Here is a 24226-nt window from a genome sequence, read left to right as displayed (position 1 = left end):
GTGTGATCAATTTCCTCCTGTACTTCTGCGTAAAATCTCTCCAATTCTTCTTCTTCTGCATTTGACGTTGGAGCGTAGACTTGGATGATGGTTATGTTAATAGGTTTCCTGTTTAATCTCATTGATATCACTCGCTCAGACCTTGTGTTGTAGCTCCTAATTGCTTTTGCTACATCACTCCTCACTATTAAAGCAACGCCGGTTCCTCTTGATTTCTCATTTCCTGCATAAAATATTTTGTAGTTGCCTGATTGGAAATGTCCCATTCCCGTCCATTTTAATTCACTCACGCCAAGTATTGTAATGTTGATATGCTCCATTTCTTGCTTGACAATTTCTAACTTTCCCTGGTTCATGCTTCTCACATTCCATGTTCCTATTGTGTGCGTTGTACAACTCCGGACTTTCTTTTCGCATCTGTGCGCATCAGCCTCTGGGCTTCCTTTGACCCAGCTGCGTCATTAGTCACAGCGCTACTCATACTTGTCCTTTGTTCTTCCCCAGTAGCTCGGTGAGTGCCTTCTGACCTGGGGGGGTCTCATCTTCCAGCACTATCTCGTGTTGCATTTTGGATACTCTGTTCATAGGGTTTTCGTGGTAAGAGGTATTCAGAGGTGGTTTACCATTGCCTTCCTCTGAGTCTGGATGCATCTTAGTCTGGTGTCTAAGCTTTGACCATTCCAACTTGGGTGCCCCTGCTAGGAGTCTAGCCTCTTGGTCTAGACTCCTGTCAGCATTGCTCTCAGCTTCTTCAACACTCTCAAACCCCCTCCCCACATTGTGCATCCTAAAGGGGGAGTGAGCTTCTACGCCCAGGTATGTGAGTGCAGGATGGCAGCCTAGGCTTTGATTTAGGGTTAGCATTGGGGAAAAACAGGGTTCTTATGCCTGTATCAGCTGTATTTCCACAATGAAGATCAGCAGAACACAGCTGACTTCCTATAAATATGAGGTTCTCCAGAAGGGGAGGGGAGGGAGAGGGAAGAAAGGAGAGAGGGAGAGGGGGAGAGAGGGGGTGGTGGAGAGGGGGTGGTGGAGTGAGGGAGGGGGAGAGGGGACAGGGGAGAAAGGGGGGAGGCAGCAAAGACTGTACTCTAATGTTGTGTTATGCTATGCCCCCATTGTAGCCATTTTGTGACTGGCGCCCTTTCTCAAAATTTGAAATGTGCCCCTGGTCCAAAAAGGTTGGCAAGCGCTAATCCAAGAGTAGTATCTCTACATTAAATATGTGAAGTATCAGTATAAATTAAACCCAGAAGTATCAGTATTATCTTCCTATGTGTATATAGATTTGTTTTAACTAGCTGTTTGAAAGTATAGAAAAAGCATGATGCTGTAAGAAATGAAGTGATGAAATATGAATGAATCTGTAAGGAGATTTTCTTAATTAGGTTTCAGTATTTTCAAATACGATACAGGCTCTCTACAAACACTGACAATCAACTGAATGTTGGTGCTTAAAGAGAGCCCTGCATAGCCAACAATCAGCTGTGATCTGCTCTACTAAGGAAGTGTGGTCAAGGGGTTGGAGGAAGTAGACTGGATTCAAAGTGCTTCTTCCCGCACTTTGAATCCAAGCTGCTTCCTCTGGAGATTAAAATATGCTTTATTTAAGCATTTATTTAAACATTTTTTTCTTTCCAGAGGAAATGTTTTGCTTTCAAAGCACTGCAGGACATAACCTGAATCTAAACCGCTTTCTCTGTAGAGGGAAAAATGCCCTCTACAGAGACTTCCTGTAACTGCTGATCAGGCAGTTATAGCAAGCCTCTTCGAAGGTACACTCTTAGTGCCAATCAGCTGAACTTCAACAGGTGTCAATCACATTTTGTCATTATGACAACATGTGATTAACAGGTGGGTGGTCCTGCCCACCTGTCAAAGTTGGCCCATAGGGGGTGGGAGAGATAAACATCCGGCCTGACTGCTAGCAGATCCAATTCCTCACCTGTTTAAATAGATGAACGACAGAGGTTTAGTTTCATACTAGCACCGGCAGTTTTGTCCTCTATAACTACAGAACATATGTACCAGCAGTATGCAATACCAGGGAGATACAGAAAGTACAGTAGGGCCCCACTCATACGGTGGGTTACGTTCCGGACCCCCGCTATAAAGCAAAAACCGCTATAAAGCGGAACTCATTGAATAGAATGGCGAGTGATGCCCGAAATCCACCATAAAAGCGGAACAAGCACCATATGAGTGGGGCTTTAGTCTAATTGAGACCGCTGCATTAGCGAAGCGCCTTAAAGTGAAGCGCTGTAAAGCGGGAGGCCCTGTATCAGTAATTGAAACATTGGAAGCGATAGAGTAGATTTCAAACTTAAGCAGGAGAGTGTTTGTATGAGAAATGAGGAACCTGTGGCCAACTCCCATCTGTCAAGGCAGCATGACCAATAGTCAAGGATGATAGGAGTTGTAGTTCAACTATATCTGGAGGGCAATGGAATCCCCATTCCTGGTTCATATGTTAAGGAATTGTGCATAAAAAGAAACCAGTTACATTACTGGATGTGAATTCTCTGAATTCTCTATTTTTTTGTTGGAAGATATTTTAAAAAGCATAGATAGAAGAACTGCTGGATTACATAATGGGCAATATGTTATGGTCAACAGAAATTGTGGCAGTTTAAAAATGGAAAGAAGTGTATGAGTGCGCTGTTGACCCACTCAGCCAGACCACCCCAATTGCTTTAAGCAAGGTTGAACATACAAGTCGAAGATGTCACAGTGCGAAGCACCCCGTCGAACTCAATAGGCTGAAAAATCTAAAAGGCATCCCTAGTTAAAGGAGAAACAGCAACCAAGAGTACAGAGTCAGAGACTGTAACCACATATAAGAAAGTTCTAGCAGTGACAGCAGTGCCTAGTTAGACCAAGCAGAGGCATGTGAACTCATAACATAGATGTCAATGAGAAGATGACAGTTTATTAAAAATCCTCTAACTTTAACAAAGCCTACCTCCATGCCTTCAAAAGGTGGTGGATCTTTTGGCTTACTGGATTTTTCTTTCTTTTCTATGGAAAGAAAATACAAAATTATAGCTTTAAAGGCTCATTTAAAGATCTCACCCTGTTATAACAATTTTCTTTATATTCAGCTCAAAAAAAGGAGGGGATGATTAGTGTTGAATCAGCAGCACATATACATTCTAAAGGCTGAAGCATGCTTGTGGGGAAGATCAGTTGAAATAAACAGACTTAGTTCTAGGCAAACGTAGCTGAGATGAGGGTATCAGGATGGCAAATTATTAACACTTATGTGAGACACAAAAAGCAGAGCGCACAAACTGCTTCTATGAACAGCTCTTGGCAACCCACAACATGCTATTCCAAAGAAGCAGCCACCATTCGAAGGGCAGCTGAAGAAAGATCCACATAACAGATCAAATGCAACCTTTTGGACTCAAACCATAAGGCCTTCCCTGCCACTTCCCCTCATTCACTAATCAGAAGAGAAAACATTATGCAGCATCTTCCTGTATGTCACTAAATATGCCACATTTAGAAAAACATTTTCAGCAACAAAAATGTTGGCAATGTTGTTTGATTAACAAAAATGCATTTATATTTCAGCATTGTTATATTTGACAAGTAATGACCTTCCCATAAGGTTCTGTCTATTTGTCTGGAGGAAATTAGAAGCTGCCTTCACCATTGCTCTTCGCCCCTCAATAAACTGAGAAAGTGAGAGGGGCCCACACCACAGACTGTTTCTAACTCTCCATTTAAGCTTGCTTTGCTCACCTTTTGCTGATGAGGTATCTCTGCGGTTCTGCAGGTAATATAGCAACTGTTCTACCTCTGCTAGTTTGGAGGGGTGAATAAGTTTGCATTCCTCCACCACCTTCCGAGCCAGGGAAGAAATGTCTGTATTTGCATTGAGGCTCTTCAGTCGAATGCTGTAAAATATAATCCAAGAATTTTCACCCTTAGCTTATGCAAATCTCAACTATTTAATAATTGGCTTCAAATTTATATCCAAAAATTTGTTTAAACAGACATTATCATTCAGAATTTTCCATCTTTTTTCTTTGAGGACCTACTCATGGCACTTTTTATTATTTTAATTTTTGCTCGAGAGCCCACATGTTCAATCTCAAGGTACATCCAAATCATATAACACTTTACATCTACATTTTTGTAGGTATTATCACTCACACCAGTTATAGTCCAGATAAAACAAGCAGCATTGGGAAAATGCACAAAATAATGGAGAGGGGTGTTTCCTGACTCCTAACTGAGCAGAGCAGAGGAAGCTGTGTCAGGTGGTCCACAGGAGATACAAGTGAGCCAGCTCTCAGAGAGCAAGCTAATAGGAGTCTGGCAGAGGAGATTGGCAGGGGAGGTTCCTAATTTTTTTTTTCCCTTGTACGGCGCAACACATACCAGTGGGACCGTCCTATTTACTCTGAAGGAGGACAGGACAAAGCACAGGCCATCCAATACAAGTAGAAAGAAAGAAACAAAAGGCAGTAGAGACTATGGATGGGAAGGACACTCCAGTGTTGGTGACCTAAAAGGTGTGTACAATGTTTGTTTTCTTGCCTGAGAACAACACGGCGTGCATGTGCAACAAGGGCAAGCTGGTGGCGCTGGTGAGAGAAAAAGTGAAGGGCCTGGAATGGCGGGAGGTCACACTGAAGGATATAAGAGAAGAAGAGTTCTTAGATAGAACGATGGAAAAACAGCAAAGAGAAGTACAGGAAGTAGAAGAACAACAGCATGTTGAAACATAAGAGGAGACTGCTGTGGAGATCAACAACGAAGTGGTGGAAACTCCATGGAAAAGGGTGACAGTTAGGAGCAGAAGAGCTAGAAGACATCCAGCACCGGTGGAACTATGGAACTACTTCCAGGCACTTGAGGATGAGACTAGAGGACAGTCTGAAGGGGACGAACTACAGGAGACCTCACACAACAGTGAGGCTGAACCTCAGTCAAGCAGAAGCAATGTAACCACAATGCATGACAAGGAGAAGAGTAGTAGTGGTGGGAGACTCCCTACTGTGTGGGATTGAAATCAAAGTATGCCAAGAAGATCCATGGACTCGCCAGGTATGCTGTCTCCCTGGAGGATGGATTAGAGATGTGACAGAAGGGTTGCCATCTTACTGATATCCCTTTCTTATCCATGTGGGAACGAATGATACTGCCAACCGGAGCTACAAAGAAATCACGTCAGACTATGAAGCTCTGAGAAGAAAACTCATATATCCCTGCACAGAAATACAGTGGGATGAGCTTAGTAGCTCCACCAAGGGTAAAAAAACTGTAAATGCACTGCCTTCAAGTCGATTCCGACTTATGGCGACCCTATGAATAGGGTTTACATGAGGCTAAGAGGCAGTGACTGGCCCAAGGTCACCCAGGGAGCTTCATGGCTATGTGGGGATTCGAACCCTGGTCTCCCAGGTTGTAGTCCAACACCTTAACCACTACACCACACTGATACCAAGGGTATCTAGATTAAAATAAATAGGGCAAGGAATAAAAGGAACATGGTAGTTGGAGTCTACTACCGACCACTCAATCAAGGAGAAGACGAGGATAAAACTTTTGCAAAGCAAATTGCCAATGTTTCGATGTTACCCCAATATCTGTTGGGAGACAAATTCTGCCAAGCACAGCCCCTCCAAAAAATTCCTGACGTGTTGAAGATAACTTGCTCCTAGAGAATGTGGAGGTGGCAACTAGAGGATCAGCTATCATGGAGTTGATTCTAACCAACAGAGATGACGGTGGATGAAGTGGCAGTTACGGGAACTCTGGGAGAAAGTGCCCACTTTCTTGATTTTAAAGGAAGCAAAAGCTGAGAGTAGCCATACACGTACCCTGGACTTCAGGAAAGCTGATTTTAATAAACTCAGAACAGTAAGTATGGTTCTGTGGCAAGTGACCCTAATGAGGAATCTGGGAACTACAGACCAGTCAGCCTGACATCGATCCCTGGGAAAATTCTGGAACAGATTATAAAGCGGTCAACCTGTAAGCACCTTGAAAACAATGCAGTTATTACTAGAAGCCAATATGGATATGTCAAGAACAAATCCTGCCAGTCTAATCTTAGCTCATATTTTGATCAGGTAACCTCCCTGGTAGACTGCGGGAATGCTGCGGGCATAATATATCTCGACTTCAGCGGAGTTCTTGACAAGTGCCCCATGACATTCTGATTAGCAAGCTACCTAAATGTGGGCTGGATGGAACAACTATCAGGAGAATCCGCAGTTGACTATGAAATCGTACTGAAAAAGTGCTTACCAATATTCATTCTCAAACTGGGTGGAGGTAATGAGCAGGGTACTGAAGGGCTCAGTCCTGGGTCCAGTGCTCTATAACATTTTTATTAATGATTTGGATGAGGAGGTACAGGGAATGCTTATCAAATTTGCAGATGATACAAAATTGGGAGGAATGGCTAATACCTTGGAAGACAGAAAGAAAATTCAAAGGGTTCTTGATAGGTTGGGGCATTGGGCTGAAAACAACAGAATGAAAATTAACAGGGATAAGTGTAAAGTTCTACACCTAGGAAAAAGCAACCAAGTGCACAGTTATAAGACGGGGGGATACTTGGCTCAACAATACTACATGAAAGAAGGATCCTGGGATTGATGTTGATTTCAAGCTGAATATGAGCCAACAGCGTCATGTGGCTGCAAAAAAGGCAAATGCTATTTTTGGCTGCATTAACAGAAATATAGTTTCTAAACACGTGAAGTATTGGTTCTCCTCTATTTGGCACTAGTTAGGCCTCATCTTGAGTACTGCAGCCAATTCTGGACACCACACTTTAAGAAGGATGCAGACAAACTGGAATGGGTTAAGAGGAGGGCAACAAGGATGATCAGGGGACTAGAAGCAAGGCCCTATGAGGAGAGACTGGAAGAACTGGGCATGTTTAGCCTTGAGAAGAGACGTAGGGAAGATATGATAGCACTCTTCAAGTACATGAAAGGTTGCCACACAGAGGAGGGCCAGGATCTCTTCTCGATCGTCCCAGAGTGCAGGACACTGAATAATGGGCTCAGGTTACAGGAAACCAGATTTTGATTGAACTTCAGGAAAACCTCCTTAGAGCGGTACAATGGAACCAATCACCTAGGGAGGTGGTGGGATCTCTAACACTGGAGGCATTCAAGAGGCAGCTGGAAGCCACCTGTCAGGTATGCTTTAATTTGGATTCCTGCACTGAGCAGGGGGTTGGACTCAATGGCTTTATAGGCCCCTTCCAACTATACAATTCTATGATTTTAGCAAGCTCAGGGAAAGGATGGGTAGGATCCCGTGGCTAGACAGACTAAAGAAAAAAGGAGCCCAAGAAGCGTGGGAGTTCATGAAGAACGTATTACAAAAAGCGCAATCGCAAACAATTCCAAAGAGGAAGAAAAATGGAAGACATCGGAAAAAGCCAATGTGGCTACATGGAAGACTGGTGGAGGAGGTAAAAATAAAAAAGAGCATGTATAAAGAATGGAAGGAAGGACGCATCACCAAGGAAGAGTACCGACAAGCGGCTCGGGCTTGCAGGAATAGCGTAAGGAAAGCTAAAACCCAGAATGAGCTGAGGCTGGTGAGGGAAGCGAGGAACAACAAAAAAGGGGTTTTTCAGATATGTTCGAAGCAAAAGAAAGACCAAGGAAATGGTGGGACTGCTGCTCAATGAGGAGGGCAAAATGTTGACAGATAACAAGGAAAAGGCAGAACTGCTCAACGCCATTTTTGCCTCCGTTTTCTCCCAAAAAGGGAACAGTGTGCAACCTTGCATCGGAGCAATCTCAGTAAGGGGTCGGGATTGCAGTTCAAGATTGATAAGGGGATAGTCAGGAAATACCTAGTTAACCTAAATGAGTTCAAATCTCCAGGGCCTGATGAACTGCATCCCAGAGTATTGAAGGAACTTGCTGATGTCCTCTCGGAACCTCTTGCCATCATCTTTGAGAAATTCTGGAGAACAGGAAAGGTGCCGGAGGATTGGAAACTGGCAAACGTCGTCCCGCTCTTTAAAAAGGGTAAAAAAGAAGATCCGGGGAATTACAGGCCGGTCAGTCTGACTTCAATACCGGGAAAGATATTAGAACGGATAATAAAAGAGTCCATCGGCAACAATCTAGATGACAATGCTGTGATTAGTAGGAGGCAGCATGGGTTTGTCAAGAAAAAATCCTGTCAAACTAATCTCATCTCTTTTTTTGATCGGGTCACTAGCTTAGTAGATGGTGGAAATGCTGTAGATGTCATCTATCTAGATTTCAGCAAAGTATTTGACAAAGTCCCCCATGACTTTTTGATTAGCAAACTGGTCAAATAATAATAATAATAATAATAATAATAATAATAATAATAATAATAATATTTAATTTATGTGTCGCCTATCTGGCCGATGGCCACTCTAGGCGACGTACATGTAAACAGTTAAAACACAATGCGATAAAATACATTAATACAATATATAAACAATACAACAGCAACAACAATACTAGTGCAGGGTAAGAGGCATTTCAGTCATAGAAGTTAACCCTCCCCGGAAATCCCAAAGGCCTGTTGAAAGAGCCAGGTCTTTAAGGCTTTACGAAATACATTTAGGGAAGAGGCGTGCCGTAGATCTTGTGGGAGGGAGTTCCAGAGAGTGGGGGCCGCCACTGAGAATGCCTTCTCTCTAGTTCCCGCCAATCTAGCTGTTTTTGTCGGCGGGATTGAGAGAAGGCCCTGTGTGGCTGATCTTGTCGGGCAGCATAATTGGTGGCGTTGAAGGCGCTCCTTTAGATAAACTGGGCCGAGACCGTATAGGGATTTAAAGGTTAATACCAACACCTTGAATTGGGCCTGGAAGACAACTGGAAGCCAGTGTAGATCGAACAACACTGGTGTGATGTGATCCTGGCGGTGACTATTCGTAAGTAGTCGAGCCGCCGCGTTTTGTATAAGTTGTAGTTTCCGGACCGTTTTCAAGGGTAACCCCACGTAGAGCGCATTACAGTAATCCAATCGAGAGGTGACCAGGGTGTGTACTACCAGTGGGAGCTGATGAACAGGAAGGTAGGGTTTCAGCCTTCGTATGAGGTGTAGTTGATACCAGGCTGCCCGGCTCACTGCCGAAATCTGAGCCTCCATGGACAGCCTGGAATCAAGCACAACCCCAAGGCTGCGGACCTGGTCCTTCAGGGGTAGACTCACCCCACTGAACTTCAGGTCAACATCTCCCAACCTTCTCTTGTCCCCCACGAGTAGCACCTCGGTCTTATCGGGGTTCAACTTCAGCTTGTTCCTTCCCATCCATCCACTCACGGATTCCAGGCGCTTGGACAAGGTCTCCACAGCCAACTCTGGTGAAGATTTAAACGAGAGATAGAGCTGAGTGTCATCTGCATATTGGTGACACTGCAGCCCAAATCTCCTAATGATTGTCCCCAGCGGCTTCATATAAATGTTAAATAGCATGGGAGAGAGGATAGAGCCCTGTGGCACACCACAATTGAGAGGCCAAGGGTCTGAAACCTCCTCCCCCAACACTACCTGTTGGTACCTATCGGAGAGAAAGGAACGGAACCACTGTAATACAGTGCCTCCAATTCCCAATCCCTCCAGGCGATGTAAAAGGATACTGTGGTCGACAGTATCAAAAGCCGCTGAGAGATCGAGGAGGACAAGAAAGGTGAATTCTCCCCTATCTAATGCCCTCCTCATATCATCTACCAGAGCGACCAAGGCTGTTTCAGTTCCGTGACCAGTCCTGAAACCCGATTGGTATGGATCCAAGTAATCCGTTTCATCCAAGTGTGTCAACAACTGGTTGGCCACCAGTGCGGACTACATGGAAATACTGTCAGGTGGATTCACAACTGGTTGGAAAACCGTACTCACAGAGTGGTCGTCAGTGGCTCTGCTTTGGACTGGAAGGAGGTTTCGAGTGGAGTGTCACAGGGTTCTGTCCTGGGGCCGATACTCTTCAACATTTTTATCAATGACTTAGATGATGGGGTGGAGGGAAGCCTTATGAAGTTTGCGGATTATATGAAACTGGGAGGGATAGCTAACACAATGGAAGACAGGAATAAAATCCAAAGGGACCTGGATAGACTAGAAAATTGGGCTGAAATTAATAAAATGACATTCAATAAAGACAAATGCAGGATTCTGCATTTAGGCCACAAAAACAAAATGCACGGGTACAGGATGGGAAATACCCGGCTTAGCAGTAGTGCGTGTGAGAAGGACCTTGGAATTGTAGTGGATCGCAAGTTGAACATGACCCAGCAGTGTGATGCTGCAGCAAAAAAGGCAAACACGGTTTTGGGCTGCATAAACAGAGCTATAGTTTCCAGGTCGAGGGAAGTAATAGTCCCACTATATTCGGCATTAGTCAGGCCTCATCTGGAATACTGCGTTCAGTTCTGGGCGCCTCATTTTAAGAAAGATATAGACAAGTTGGAGCGGGTTCAGAAGAGGGCGGTGAGGATGATCGCCAGTATGGAGAACAAGTCTTATGAGGAAAGGTTGAAGGAACTTGGCATGTTCAGTCTGGTGAAGAGAAGGCTGAGGGGTGATGATTGCACTCTTTAAGTACCTGAAGGGCTGTCACATAGAGGAGGGTACAGATTTGTTCTCTGCTGCCCCAGAGGGTAGGACTAGGTCTAATGGTTTTAAGTTGCAGGAGCGTAGATTCAGACTAGACATTAGAAGGAACTTCTTGACAGTAAGGGCGGTTCGGCAATGGAACCGACTGCCTAGGGAGGTGGTGGGATCCTCTTCGCTGGATGTCTTCAAGCAGAGGCTGGACAGCTATCTGCGGGAGATGCTCTAGCTGTGGATTTCCTGCTATGAGCAGGGGGTTGGACTCGATGGCCTACAAGGCCCCTTCCAGCTCTATGATTCTATGAGAAGGGACTACAAAATGCAAACACAAATCATCATATAAATCAGTAGATTTTAATAGTTAACCTACTACCTTCCAGTCACCTTCAAAGTCATTTTTGTTGTACCAAATCAGAAGATTTCATTGACTATAAATGGAAAGAAAATATATCCTTGCACCACTCTTGAATTCCAGATGCTATACTTCTTCCAGCACCCAGAAAGCCAAGTACAGTGAATCCTACCCTGATCTCCCATAGGAAGATGTCCTATATACACCAAGGCCTATTGCAATTCAGCCAACACAACATTTGACTTGAACTACACAAGGTAGGATCAAATTGCTGCTCAATGAGCAGACCCAGGCAAGTTACACTAGATGAAACCCTAAATGTATGTAATCCTAAATTTGTGTATCAGAAATAATCCATTATATTCAGTGGGATTTACTTCCACATAAACACGTTTAAGATCAGGCAGTTCTCAGCATGCAAGAAAAAAATAGTGACCCATTAGTAAGTATAACAAAATAACACTATTATTTTGAATGTGGAAGTACTGTAATAAAAACACAGATAAAATGAATAAAAATTATCCAGGGCCACCCCCCACTCACTACAGTCACCTCCATCCTGCTCAAAAAACACCTTACCAAGAGGCTTGGAGGATGGTCCATGCTGAGCTGGCTAGGAAGCAGTTGTGGAAAGGAACAAGATGAGATAGAGACAACTAGAAGGAGAGACGGGGAAGGGGCAGAGATGGTGAGGGAAAGCAGTACAAGGAGAGCAAATAGAAGAAGAAAGAGAAAGAAGCAAACCCAGGACAGAAGCCACCAATAGGGCAGACGATAGCCATAAAGTCCTATTTGCTCCCAATGCCTCAATTCACCTGAAACTGGATCACTCCCTGCCTTGAATTCCTAAAGGAGGACCACTCTTCACACAGACCTCTCCCAAAAAGTAGACCTGCAAGGATACAGGAGACCTTAACTACCGAAGACTACCTCAGGAGTGCCAGAAGTCCCTGAATAAGTAAACTGAAACATCAATTAACCTACTTTTTACAGGGAAGAGACAGACAGTGCCATATTGGATATGCTGCTATTGTCTCCAGAATCACAAGAAGAATAAGTGAAAGAACAAGGAAAAATCTTGGTCCTTGAAAATGTAACATAGAGCTTAGACGCAAAAGCAGCATCAGTAGGTGGAGCATAGACAAGGTTGTGCATGTCATTATGCCACAGGAACAGAGAGAAAAAGACTAAAATATAGTACGGGACATAGAATCTGCTTCTTGAGAATCTCAGTTTTTAGTCCTTTTGACTGTGAGATAAACTTGAAAGTGTGTTGCCAATAGTTGCAGAGTATCAGAGTCAAACATATGGCTGAACAAGATGTCCACAGCTTGGGGGCAGAGCAGCAGCATCCTGGATAGCTCCTTGCTACTTGTCCATGGCTAGCAAAACCAACATGAGTTGTACAAAAAGGTCTGAAGATGCCTTAACAATCACAGTAACATAGTAACTGAATATAATGCCAGTTAAACTGGGCAATTTTAAAGTTGGAGTTAACTTTTTTCAAGTAAACTATCACAGCATATATTACACACAGCTTTCAACATGTTCTAAAATGAATTCACTAACAGGCAAAAAACCTTGCAGTTTAAGAATGTACCTATAGCCCACAGCTATATCTACCAAACTTTAAAAAGCAGGTTGGCAGGCCCAGCCTGGTAAGTTTTACCTATCCTAATCATGATTGCATAGGAGTATATCCGATTCAACTCAATAATCATACAAATGATCAGACCTGCCTTTTCCCTCCTTCCCCTTTCCTCTCCCTTTCTCCTCCCCTCTTCCTTCTTCCACCTTCCTTGCCCACTCCAGCCCTCCGTCCCTCCCCCCCACTCAGTTTTACCTATCCTAAGCATGATTGCACGGGAGTAAATCCCACTGAACTCAATAAATATGTAAACGACCACATCTGTCCTTCTCCCCTCCCCCTCCTGCCTGCTCCCATCCCAGTCCTCCCCTCTGCCTTTCCACTCCTCCCCCTCCTCCCTTCCCCATCCCCTGTGGTCAGTTTCACCTATCCTAAGCATGATTGCCTGGTGTATGTGTGTAAATCCCACTTAACTCAATAAGCATGCAAATGATCAATCCATTCTCAGCAAACTTGCACAGGATCCCATTTCTTACCTCCCGGATTAAAAAGCAGGGAAATTCACTAATAGGCAAAAAACCTTGCAGTTTAAGAATGTACCTATAGCCCACAGATATTTCTACCAAACTTTAAAAAGCAGGGAAATTGGGCAGCTATAGTGCGTGCACCAGGGGAGCAGGAGACCTGAACTCCTCTCTGAGACATTGTCCTGCACTACAAATTTGTCAAAATGCAAAGACAATTTGGGTTGCTCTTTCACAGTCCAATCCACTTGCTGTGTAGCTTGGAAGAATTTGGTAACATGTGCCTCTGAGTGTATGGTGAGTAGTGACAACACCTGCAATCTCCAAAGATAGGGAATTATATTTTTGTATGTTTGTTGGTGTTCTTCTTACTTTGCTTCTTTCCTGTGTTACTAATGTTTCTACAGAGAATCTAAACTAGAAAATTTTATTTCCCTCATTATTCATCCCAGAAACCTGTGTCAAATTTATTTTTATTAATTTCAAAGCCTTTTTATTGGTCAATGTCATATGATGGTGAAGACAGCCTTCTGTGTTTCAAATTGGAGGTTATGTTCTATTTCTATTTTGAGTGTATTAACAGTTGAATCTGAAACTGCAGTTTGATGTAAAATCAGACTGATTACAATATGTTGCTACTTCAGCAATGACTGTTGGAGAAAAAAGGATGCATGTTTTCAGCCTGCTATATTAAACCACTTCATTTAAAGAAAGGTGGGCACGGTCAATTAAAAACATAGAGCACATGTAGAATTTTGCCAGAATATATTTCACCTCCCACTGTTTTATTTGTGCAAACTGAGACACTCCGGATGTCCACCGGAGACTATTCCACAATTATTTTTGGAGGTTTTTTTATTGTACATTTTCAAAGTGTTGCTATACTTCAAATATTCACAGAAATAGAAACAAAAGAAAATGATTTCCTGTAGGAATCTTCACTAAAACTGCAAAATAAATCAGACATATTTAAACTGACCATCTGAACTATATCAACTCTTAATAATGTTGCTTCCTCCCTGCTAAAACAAGATCAGCACAGCACATGTCTTCTTTCTATTATTTGGGTGGATTGCAAGTGCTGCCGTCACTCACCATATGCTCATAGGCACACGTTACCAAATTATTCCAAGGTACACAGGAAGTGGATTTGACTGTGAAAGACCAACCCAAATGGTGTTTCCATTTTGACAATATTGTAGGGCAGTACAATATTATTATCAGAGGGGTTTTTTCCATTGCCTCCCTCTGAGGCTAGTCCTCTCCAGCTGGCTAAGGGCCTGCTCAGCTTGCCACAGCTGCACAAGCCAGCCCTCCTTGTCTGCAACTGCCAGCTGGGGGGCAACTGGGCTCCTTGGGACTATGCAGCTTGCCCACGGGTGGCAGAGCACGTAACCCCTGAGCCATTCACTGTGGAGGCGATCTCTAGCTGGCCCTTTACACCCAGCAGACACGAGCGGGGATTTGAACTCACAGAATCTGGACTCCCAGCCAGGCTCTCCTCCCCACTGTGCTATACCAGCTAGGATAGGTAAATCTGACCATGGGGGAGGAGAGGAAGGGGGACAGGAAGGAGCGGATTGGAGGGGGGCAAAGGAAGGGGGAGGGGAGGGCAGGTTTGATCATTTGCATGCTTATAGAGTTCAATGGTATTTACTCCCGTGCAATCATGCTTAAAATATGTAAAACTGCCCATGGGGAGGAGGAAGGGGAGGGGGAGGAAGGGGAAGGAGGGGATTGGAAGGGGATGGGGAGGGAAAGGGAGGGGCAAAGGAAGGGGGAGGGAAGGGGCAAGAGGGAGGGGATAGGAGGGAGAAGGGAGGGTTGGTTTGATCAGTTGCTTACTTTTTGAGTTCAATGGGATTTATTTCTGTGCAATCATGTTTGAAAATGGAAATGGACTGCCTTTAAGTCGATCCTGACTTATGGTGACCCTATGAATATTCATGGTAAACGGTATTCAGAGGTGGTTTTACCATTGCCTTCCTCTGAGGCTGAAAGGCAGTGACTGGCCCAAGGTCACCCAGTCAGCTCCATGGCTGTGTGGGGATTTGAACCCTGGTCTCCCAGGTCGTAGTCCAAGACTGACCCGGGGGAAGGGAGAAGATTGGATGGGTGGGCACTGGGCAGAGGGGAAGCCCCTTACCTTTCCAAAAGGAAAACATTGTGAACAGTATCATTGCTTTTCAGGGTTTCCCCCACATTTTTATTCTAAGCAGGTACATGTAGCCTCCCACTCAAATTTAAACCAAAGCTGTCCCTGGCCACATCCACACCAGGCCTTTATTTCACTTTAGACAGTCATGGCTACTCACAAAGAATCCTGGGAAGTGCAGTTAGTGAAGGATGCTGAGAGCTGCTAGGAGATGCCCTGTTCCCCTCACAGACCTTCAATCAGGCTGACTGTTAAACCACTCTGGCCACTGGAGCTCTGTCAGGGGAATAGGAGTCTCTTCTCAGCACCTTTTATAAACTACACTTCCCAGGATTCTCTGGGGGAAGCCATGACTGTCTAAAGTGAACCAAAGTCTGGTACGGGTGTGACCTCCTGATTAGACAAGCCAAGCAGCTGTGAGTCTGGCTTTTAGAACACTGACAGTTGGTTCTTACTGAGCATGCCCGACACTATCATTCAGTTCATTGCAAAACTTCTTAAATTAATTAAAAATCAGCCAGGCATTTTTTTAACTTTTAAACTGCAGAAGATTAAGGTCAGTGTACGGGGCAAGGTCAGTAACAGGATTACAGGTACTCTGTGAACATGGCTGATTTTTAATGAATTTCAACAGATTATGAGAACTCTCAGAAAAAAGTCCAAAAGGGATCTGGGATTCTTTCCCCTCTTTTTACACTCTGAACTCTCGATTCTCTCTGACTGTTTTGTGTATCGCCATGAAAATTGAGAGGGTTGTTAAGCAAGCAGTTCTGAGTTCAGGACTGTATGTTTTGTAAGGTTTTGTTTTGAAATGAGCTTATGGGAAGCATCAGAATGGCATGGGGGGATATTTTCAATTTAACATTGCAGAATGTGAAAAATCCACGCTGGCTATAGTATACAGCCCCTCTTGTGGCTGTATAATACATTAATTGTTTTCAGTTCTGTTGGTTTTTTTCTTAAAACACAATGTAAAGAAATATAGCCTATTGAAGTGAAGACTATTGTGAAGTCTTAACACATTTACAAGTATTCAAATAAAAATAATTTGATAAATAAAACTTTGAATTTTAACTTCTAAACCAGATTAAGTTAGCATTCGGTCAAAATATTTGCCAGATAAATTTCTAACCCAGAGGGAAGGAAGAGAGAAAGGCAAGTCATTAAAAAAAAGGCTCCAAGAAGCAACAAAGGGGAGTTGTTTAAAAGTAAGAAACGGGAAGAATCCTCTGCCAGCTCTTCATAGAAGCAAGCCCCCCCACAATTGTTCTCAATTTACTCTCCCCTCGGCCCCACCATGAAAGTCTCTGAAAATTTCTCCCTTTACATGGTGACCCAAATGGCCCCATAAAAGGCGGAAGTGTCAGCCCAATGCTACATTGGGTGCTTTATTGTTTTTTCCTTATATACATAAAAAATTGTGGATGTATTTATATAGTATGTAAAGTTTACACTGTATAGTTTACTGAACATGTCCAATATGCTCAATCAAGCACCTAAAATTCTGTAAATGAAAACATTTAAAATGAAACAGCTAGACATCAAGCATTTTTTAACAAGAACTTATGAAGATACTATAAGCTTACATTTTTTGACACTCCTTGCGCTCTCCCAGCATAGGATCTCCCATCTCCCCAAGGATTGTAGCTTCTACTTCATAGTGAACAATAAGTGCCTTTTCTGATGGGTGTACATCAATATTTCCTCCTTTTACCTTCCTGTTAAGTAAAAAAAAAAGTAAGTGTGATAAGTTACATTTATGCTGGGTGATACAATAAGAAAAGTATATCAGAGGCTCAGAGAGAAGTCCTTGAATATTTTCCCATTCTACGGTGCCTTAACAATCATTTATTTATGCATTCATTCATTCGCATATCCCACACCTTCAACATAGGTGTATGTTCCTGAGGCCAACGTAACATAATAGTAAGAAATCAAAAAGTGCAATTTCAAATACTAAAAGCATACAAACTAATATAGCAAATTAAAGCAACAAACTAAAACAGAAACAGCCAATATAAAATAGATGGTAAAATCAAACATCCAAGTTAAAGAGTGCTTGCATTAATAATTCCCCAAAGGCTGGGAAAACATTATTGCAAGGTGCCTAAATGATAGCAAGGATTGGACTTTAAGACAACTGAGCACTCTTGTATTTTGCACAGTAATTACATGGCTGGTGTGAGACAATATGTACCTAAGAAGAGCCTTCTGAATCAAAGGCCCATTTAGTACACCAACCTGTTCTCACAGTGACCAACCAGATGTCTGTGGGGAACCCACAACAAGGACCTGAGCAAAGCAGCACTCTCCCCTCCTGTGATTCCCAGCAACTGGTATATAGATGCATACTGCCTCCAACAGCGGAGCCAGAGCACAGACATCATGGCTAGTAGCCTTTTGTAGCCTTATTTTCCATTAATTTGTCTAATCCTCTTTTAAAGTCATCCAAGTTGGAAGCGATCACTGCCTCTGCAAATTCCATAGTTTTCAGACAGGAAGAAAACCTTTTCTTCTTCCACTTTCTCCATGTCATGCATAATTTTACACACTTTTATCATGTCTCCTCTTACGCACCTTTTCTCTAAACTAAAAAGTCCCAAATGCTGCAACCTTCCTCATAGAGGGGTTGCTCCACCCCCTTGATAATTTGGGTTGCCCTTTTCTGAACCAAGGTCTTGCTCCTAGTCAGTCACGTCCAGTTCAGATGCCATGAGTGCATATGTGAGAATCAGATTTTTTTGTGCCAACGTGCATCACTTTACACTTGCTTACACTGAATTGCATTTGTCATTTTACTGCCCATTCATCCCATTTGGAGAGATCCTTTTGGAACTCTTCTTGGTATCATGAGCAAACTTAGCTACCTCACTGCTCACCCAACTCTAAACCATTTATACACAAATCAGAAAGTGCAGGTCTGAATACCGATACTTGGGGGACTCCAGTTTCTATGTATCTCCATTTATTCCTATTCTCTGCTTCTTAACTAGTTCTTGATCCACAAGAGGACATGAGTTCTAAGCTTGACTCTTGAGACTTTGGTAAGATACTTTGTCAAAAGCTTTTTAAAAGTTCACAATGTCAATTGGAGCACCTCTATCTATAGGCTTGTTGACACTCTCAAAGAACTCCAAAAGGTTAGTGAGACAGGACTTACCCTTGCAGAAGCCATTCTGGTTTTGCTTCAACAAAGCTTGTACTTCTATATGGTTTAGAAGTCTATCTTTCACAATGCTTTCTACCAGTTTCCCCAAAACAGAAGCTAACTGGCCTGTATTTTCCAGTACCCCATTGGATCCTTTTTTCTTTTTTTTTTACAAAAATTGTGTTATCTGAGGACTGTAAAGTGGCCACAGTATAGAAAGTTATCTTAGAGGCAAGTTACCTATTTTTGTTAGAATATCAGCACATTTGAGTTCAGAACTCTCAGGTGGATGCCATCCAGACATGGTGAGTTGTCAGTTTTTATTTTGTCAGTAAGGCCTAGAATTTAGGCTCTTGTCACAACTATGTAGCTTAGTTTCCCAGGCTCTCTTCCTGTGAAAGTTAGTTCAGGCACAGGGATCTGCCCTATACCGTCAGCTGTGAAGACAGATTTTGTTAAAAATAATTCAGCTTCTCTGCAATCTCCTGATCCTCACACATTTGGACTCCCCTGGTATCCAATGGTCAACCACTTCTCCAGCTTGTTTTCTGCTACTACTGTATTTAAAGAATGCTGTGTTGTTTGTCTTTATGTTTTCAGCAATGTGCTCCTCAAATCTTTTTGTTTCCCTCTTTTTAGCATCCCTTATTATCTGCTTGCATTTACAGTAGGCCCCCACTCATAAGGCGGGTTACATTCCAGACCCCCACCTAAAAGCAAAACCCGCCAAAAAACAGAACTCCATCAATAAAATGGTGCCTGATGCCCGAAAAACACGATAAAAGCGGAGCAAGCACCATATGAGGGGGCTTTACTCTAATTGAAAGCCACCATATTAGCAGAACGCTGAAAAGCAGGCTGCCGAAAAGTGGGGCCCTACTATATTTTGCCAAAGTTTGTGTTCCTTTTCATTTTCCTCATTTGGATAAGACTTTCATTTTCTGCAGGAAGTCTTCTCGCTTCTAATGACTTCTTTGACTCTGCTTGTTAACCACAAAGGCATCCTCTGGGCCCTGGTGGTACATGTCTTGATCTGTGACATACACTGCAGCTGAGATTCCAATATTGTGGTTTTAAATAACTTCCAAGTATTTTGGAAATATTAGATCAAGGGTGGTCAAACCGCGGCTGGCGAGCCACATGCGGCTCTTTGACATATATGTGCGGCTCTTTGACATATATATGTTGTTGTGCAGTGTTAGATCCAAATAACACAAAATTTCAGTGACTAATAGCACAAACACCAGCTTCACGCCACACTACAGAGAGGGCTATCTCCCAGATCAGTGCTGATGTTGCGGGCAAAATTCAAAATGATTTAAAGAATTCCCTTGCATTCAGCTTTGTTCTTGACGAATCTACAGACATACAAGACAACCCACAACTGGCGGTATTTGTTCATTATGTTTCCTCTGATGTAACTGTGAAAGAAGAGATGTTGGACCTAGTGGCACTACAAGAAACAACTCGTGATGTTGACATTAAAAATGCACTTAGACACAGCCTTAACAAATGCTGATATTCCACTGGATAAACTCGTCAGTGTTGCAACAGATGGAGCACCTGCAATGGTGGGGGGTAATGCAGGATTAATTGCACTTATGAAAAATGATCCCAGCTTTCCAGAGTTTCTCCCTGTTCATTGCATTATTCATCGTGAACACCTGGCAGCCAGATACTTCAAGTATGAAAATGTTATGAAATCTGTTCTTGAAATTGTCAATTTCATACGCTTAAATGGGAAGACCCACAGACAGTTCAAAAATTTTATTGAAGAACTGGAGCTTGAAGATAAACCCAGTGATGTCTCTTTCTTCTGCATTGTGAGGTGGCTGTCAACCAGCAATGTCTTAAGTAGGTTTGTGGATCTGTTGGAGCCTCAACTGGAAAATGATGAATAGATGCAAGATCTAATGTTCCTTACTGATATCATCTACAAACTCTCAACTTGGCACTCCAGGGGAAGGATAAGATTGTTTTTGATCTTACTCAGACAATTTTCAGTTTTCAGAATAAAATAAGAGATTAAGAGACATACTGTCAAGAAACTTCAGTTACTTTCCCAATCTCAAAAGAAGAGTAAATACATTCCCTGATATTGAAATAAAAGACCACAAACTGGAAGAATACAAAGATAAATTACAAGGACTGCTTGATAATTTCCTAGACAGGTTTGAGGGCTTGCAGAAGCTGAAGCCCTGCTTCGCCTTTCTTGTAAATCCATTCATGGTTGATGTGATCAATGATGGTTGTCCAATTCTTGAACCTCTGGTTACAGAATCATCTGCTGTGGAAATGGAACTAACAGAATTACAGGAGGACCTGGGTCTAAAGATGATCCATAAATCCCAGTCTACAATTGAGTTCTGGAAGCAAGTTCCAGAAATAAAATATCCTGAACTGAAGAAAACCAGTGTGCGACTCATCTCAATTTTCAGCACAACATACTGCTGTGAATCACTGTACTCTGTAATGAAGTTTGTGAAGTCGAAGCATCGTGCTATCCTTACAAATCAACACCTTTACTAAGACAAATAAATATCATGAAAATATCTGTTTTTACGCCTTTTATTTGCATATTTTTCTTAGATGTTTCTGTAGTTCATTACCTTATTAAATATGCTCAATACAGTTAAAACAATAATCATTCAGGATTTTGAAAACATTTGGTATAGACATGTGTACTTTGTGATTATTGAAACTAATACAAATTAACAGTTTAAAAACTACATACATGAATAAATATTATTACGTACATATATTTCTTAATATTTATATAAAATTTTTGTAACAAAATGTGCATGTAACAATAAAAACGTGTGTGTAATATTTATTCATGTCTTGCGGCTCTCAAACATCTGACGTTTATCGTACGTGGCTCTTACGTTAAGCAAGTTTGGCCACCCCTGTATTAGATCCTCTGTCTTTTGATAAAAAGTCTTATTTTCACGTCATGCTGTGGAATGTAAGTGGGATAAAAATGAACTACTAATAAAACAATTTCTAACGAAAAGGCAGTGAGGAAAAACCATGCCCAATCCTAGCACAAAAAAAGAAAATGACCGATCCAAAGGCCACTTCCCATCAGCAACACAAGCAAATACAGTTCTTCCCTGCCCTTTTTCAGGTGAACAGAAACGTTTTTCAGATGAATAGTAATATTACTTAGAAAGAACTTTTAACATGAAATGTGCTTTAGACTGTTTTGTTTATCCTCAGAATACTCAGCAAAAGCAGTTTCTACTATCCTTATTTTGATAGATGGGAGAACTACATGCAAAGCAGTATCTGTTCCAGGCCATACTTGCATCATACTTTAAAAACCATTTCAAGAGCTATCTTCAAGTTTCTGTTCAGTACATGGATAGCACTATCTTCTAATTGTAACCAGGTCCCATTATTTCTCATGGTAGCCAACTGGGAAATGAGGCTGAGTGCACTTGTATCTCTCAGGTGTATCAAGACCCAATATAAGAAAACACTTCTAGATTGTATTCTTTGGGGGAAGCCGTGGCTGTTTAAAGTGTAATAAATGTGTGATGTGAATGTGGCCTCTCTTTTGTTATTGTGAGAGTTGTTAGGAAACCCCTATTCCCCTTATAGAGCTACAGTTCTAAGAGTTCTCTGGGAAGAGGGACTGACTGTTCAACCACTCTGACAAGTGTAGCTCTGTGAAAGGAATAGGGGTTTCTCAGCACCCTTCAACAAACTACACTTCCCAGGATTCTTTGGAAGAAACCATGGCTGTTTAAAGTGGAATAACAGTGGAATAAATGTATGGTGTGAGTGTGGCCAGAGACAGTTCCAGAGGGCTTTTCTCATTCCTAGTGTGTGTTCCAGTTTGTTCACCATCCTTTGTGTAAACAGTGCATCTTACAGTCACTGCAATATTATTGTTCTGCACTCAGTCTCCACACACCAAACTGACAACAGCAGTCAGTAACCCCAGCCAGGTTAAATCAAGCTACAAGCAGAATTTCCATCATTAACTGTATCAACAGACTCACATGATCCAAAAAGAAATACACGTCTCAGCAAGTCTTTGAACAAAGCCACTCCCCACTTCCCTCTTAGCATAATTATCTATTCCATCAGCTCTTAATGAGAGTGAAAAGCTGATTAGAAAATAGGTTTTTTAAAATATCAATTTTAAACCACCCCTTCCCATCCAATAAACAAAAATTGCATAAATTAAAAAACTGTACAGAGAAGATACACTCACACAAATAGACAGCTCAGTGAAATAAAAATTCAGCAAGTATCAAGATAAAAATAAGTGAACAACTGACTAGGGAATGCTGACCAGGGATGACAAACACAGAGATGGGGCCTAGTTAAGGCAGTATGGGTATGGCCTTGAAGGAAACAGCTCTGAACATGCTCAAAATGCACTTCAAGGTAGCATCACCAGCTCTATACCAAAGCTGCAATTGGCCTCATAACAACAGGAGAAAGAGGGAACCTTCACAACTAGGGCTGAAAAGCTGGCAATCCTCCTAAATGAAAATTTCAGTCACCTGTTTTTTGTTCTGCCTAGAGATATATGGGAAAACCTCCTTCCCATAACTACACTTTTGGTTTAGGATTAGCTAAGTGGAACAGAGACCTGACTGACCACAAAGCAGATTGGCAGAAATGCCTCCACCAGCATCTGTAAGTTCATAGAAGTATGTCTGTGGGACAGAATGTGTGGCTTTGAGACTTTGGGGGGCCGTTAAATATCATTTATTTTTCTTGGGAGGACTGTGACCCAGTAGGCCAGAGGACCAGCCTCCATTGGCAGTCACCGTCTTCACAAACCCACCACCACTTTCTGCCATTCCATCGTTTCTTCCTCTCTTTTTTATCTACCACTCTTGCCCATCACCACCCCACCAGTAGCCCATCCACCAATCTCTGCGATTCCCAACTCCCAGGCGAAACCTGCCACCTCAGTAACATTTCAGGGTGAAGGGCCAAAACCAACGGGGGCGGGGGGCGGGCTTGGCTTGAGAGGCGGCGTACTTTGCTCCGCCGCCCCCATCAGGCTCCTCGCCTAGGGTGCCAGGCTCAGCCTGACTCTTCCCTGACCTTGCAGGTGGCATCCTCTACCCCTCGTGACTCTGCGCCTCCTCGGGGGACTTGGCTATTCCGTGCTCCCTCAGCCCTTTTCAGTACTAGCAGCCCTTTGATGTAGCTCAGCTACGCCCCACCCATTTCTGGCACAGCCCGCGGAGCCTCCCAGGCATCCTTCGCGATCATCAACAATCCCCCCGCCCCCCCTCCCTTAACGCAAGACAGCCGCGCCCTTCCCGGCCTTCCCCGGCCTTCCCCTCGTATTTGCACTTCAAAAGCGATTCCATTCAGTACATCACATGCCCCCTTTTGCCTTTGCTGGAAGAAGCGTTACCTCTTGAGGTACCGGGCGTCCTCCCCCTGCATGCTGGCGGCGGCGGCGGCGGCGACACTGAATCGGAAAGGAGGCTGAAAGGGGTGGCTGCCGCAGCAGGCGGATGGGGAAGGTACCGTTACTAAGGAGAGGGAGAGGAAAGCGGCTGGTGGTGCGCAGGCGCTATCGGTCACCCTAAGCGCAGGCGCACATGGTGAGTCCGGAAAAGAACGAAGGGACGAATGCCTTTGTAGGGCATGAATGGAGTGGGGGCAGGCTATTGTTTGAGAGTCTATTTAGAATTAGGTTTACGCACTGTGTTCAGTTGGGTTTGCTACCTCGTGACAGCACAGGATTTTACCCTTCAGGAAATAACATTTAGAAGAAGGGAAAGAAAAACAAATATTATTTTAAAGAAGGAAAGGGGGGAGGACGGCAAGCCTGCTTTCACTTGTTTCAAGGTACTGAAGTAACTACAAAATATCTAGTTCTGACAGAATGCTAGCCGAT

At 43.0% G+C, this 24226-nt stretch overlaps 1 protein-coding gene across 7 annotated transcripts in view; it reads right to left on the bottom strand.

The window, feature by feature from the left end:
• The window catches only part of KIFAP3 (kinesin associated protein 3), a 203551-nt gene extending 179629 nt beyond the window's left edge, over nt 1-23922 (bottom strand). For 5 of the 7 annotated variants that reach the window (XR_009757971.1, XM_061585291.1, XM_061585307.1 and 2 more), the window contains exons 1-4: nt 23738-23921; nt 16787-16918; nt 3751-3905; nt 2966-3021 (exon numbers count right to left, since the gene is read on the bottom strand). Coding sequence is in view for 6 of the 7 variants with exons in the window: in XM_061585291.1 (XP_061441275.1) it covers nt 2966-3021; nt 3751-3905; nt 16787-16918; nt 23738-23769 (375 nt within the window). In the remaining variant the exon portion in view is untranslated. Of the gene's footprint in view, nt 1-2965; nt 3022-3750; nt 3906-16786; nt 16919-23418; nt 23525-23737 lie in introns of those variants that run through there. The other 2 variants (XM_061585275.1, XM_061585285.1) reach the window with 2 other exon arrangements.
• Between the last annotated feature and the right edge of the window lie 304 nt (nt 23923-24226).

This window comes from Rhineura floridana, chromosome 1 (assembly GCF_030035675.1).
Source record: "Rhineura floridana isolate rRhiFlo1 chromosome 1, rRhiFlo1.hap2, whole genome shotgun sequence".
Taxonomy (NCBI): Eukaryota; Metazoa; Chordata; class Lepidosauria; order Squamata; family Rhineuridae; genus Rhineura; species Rhineura floridana.
Note: the sequence above shows the minus strand (reverse complement) of the source record. Positions and strands in the feature narration are given on the sequence as shown.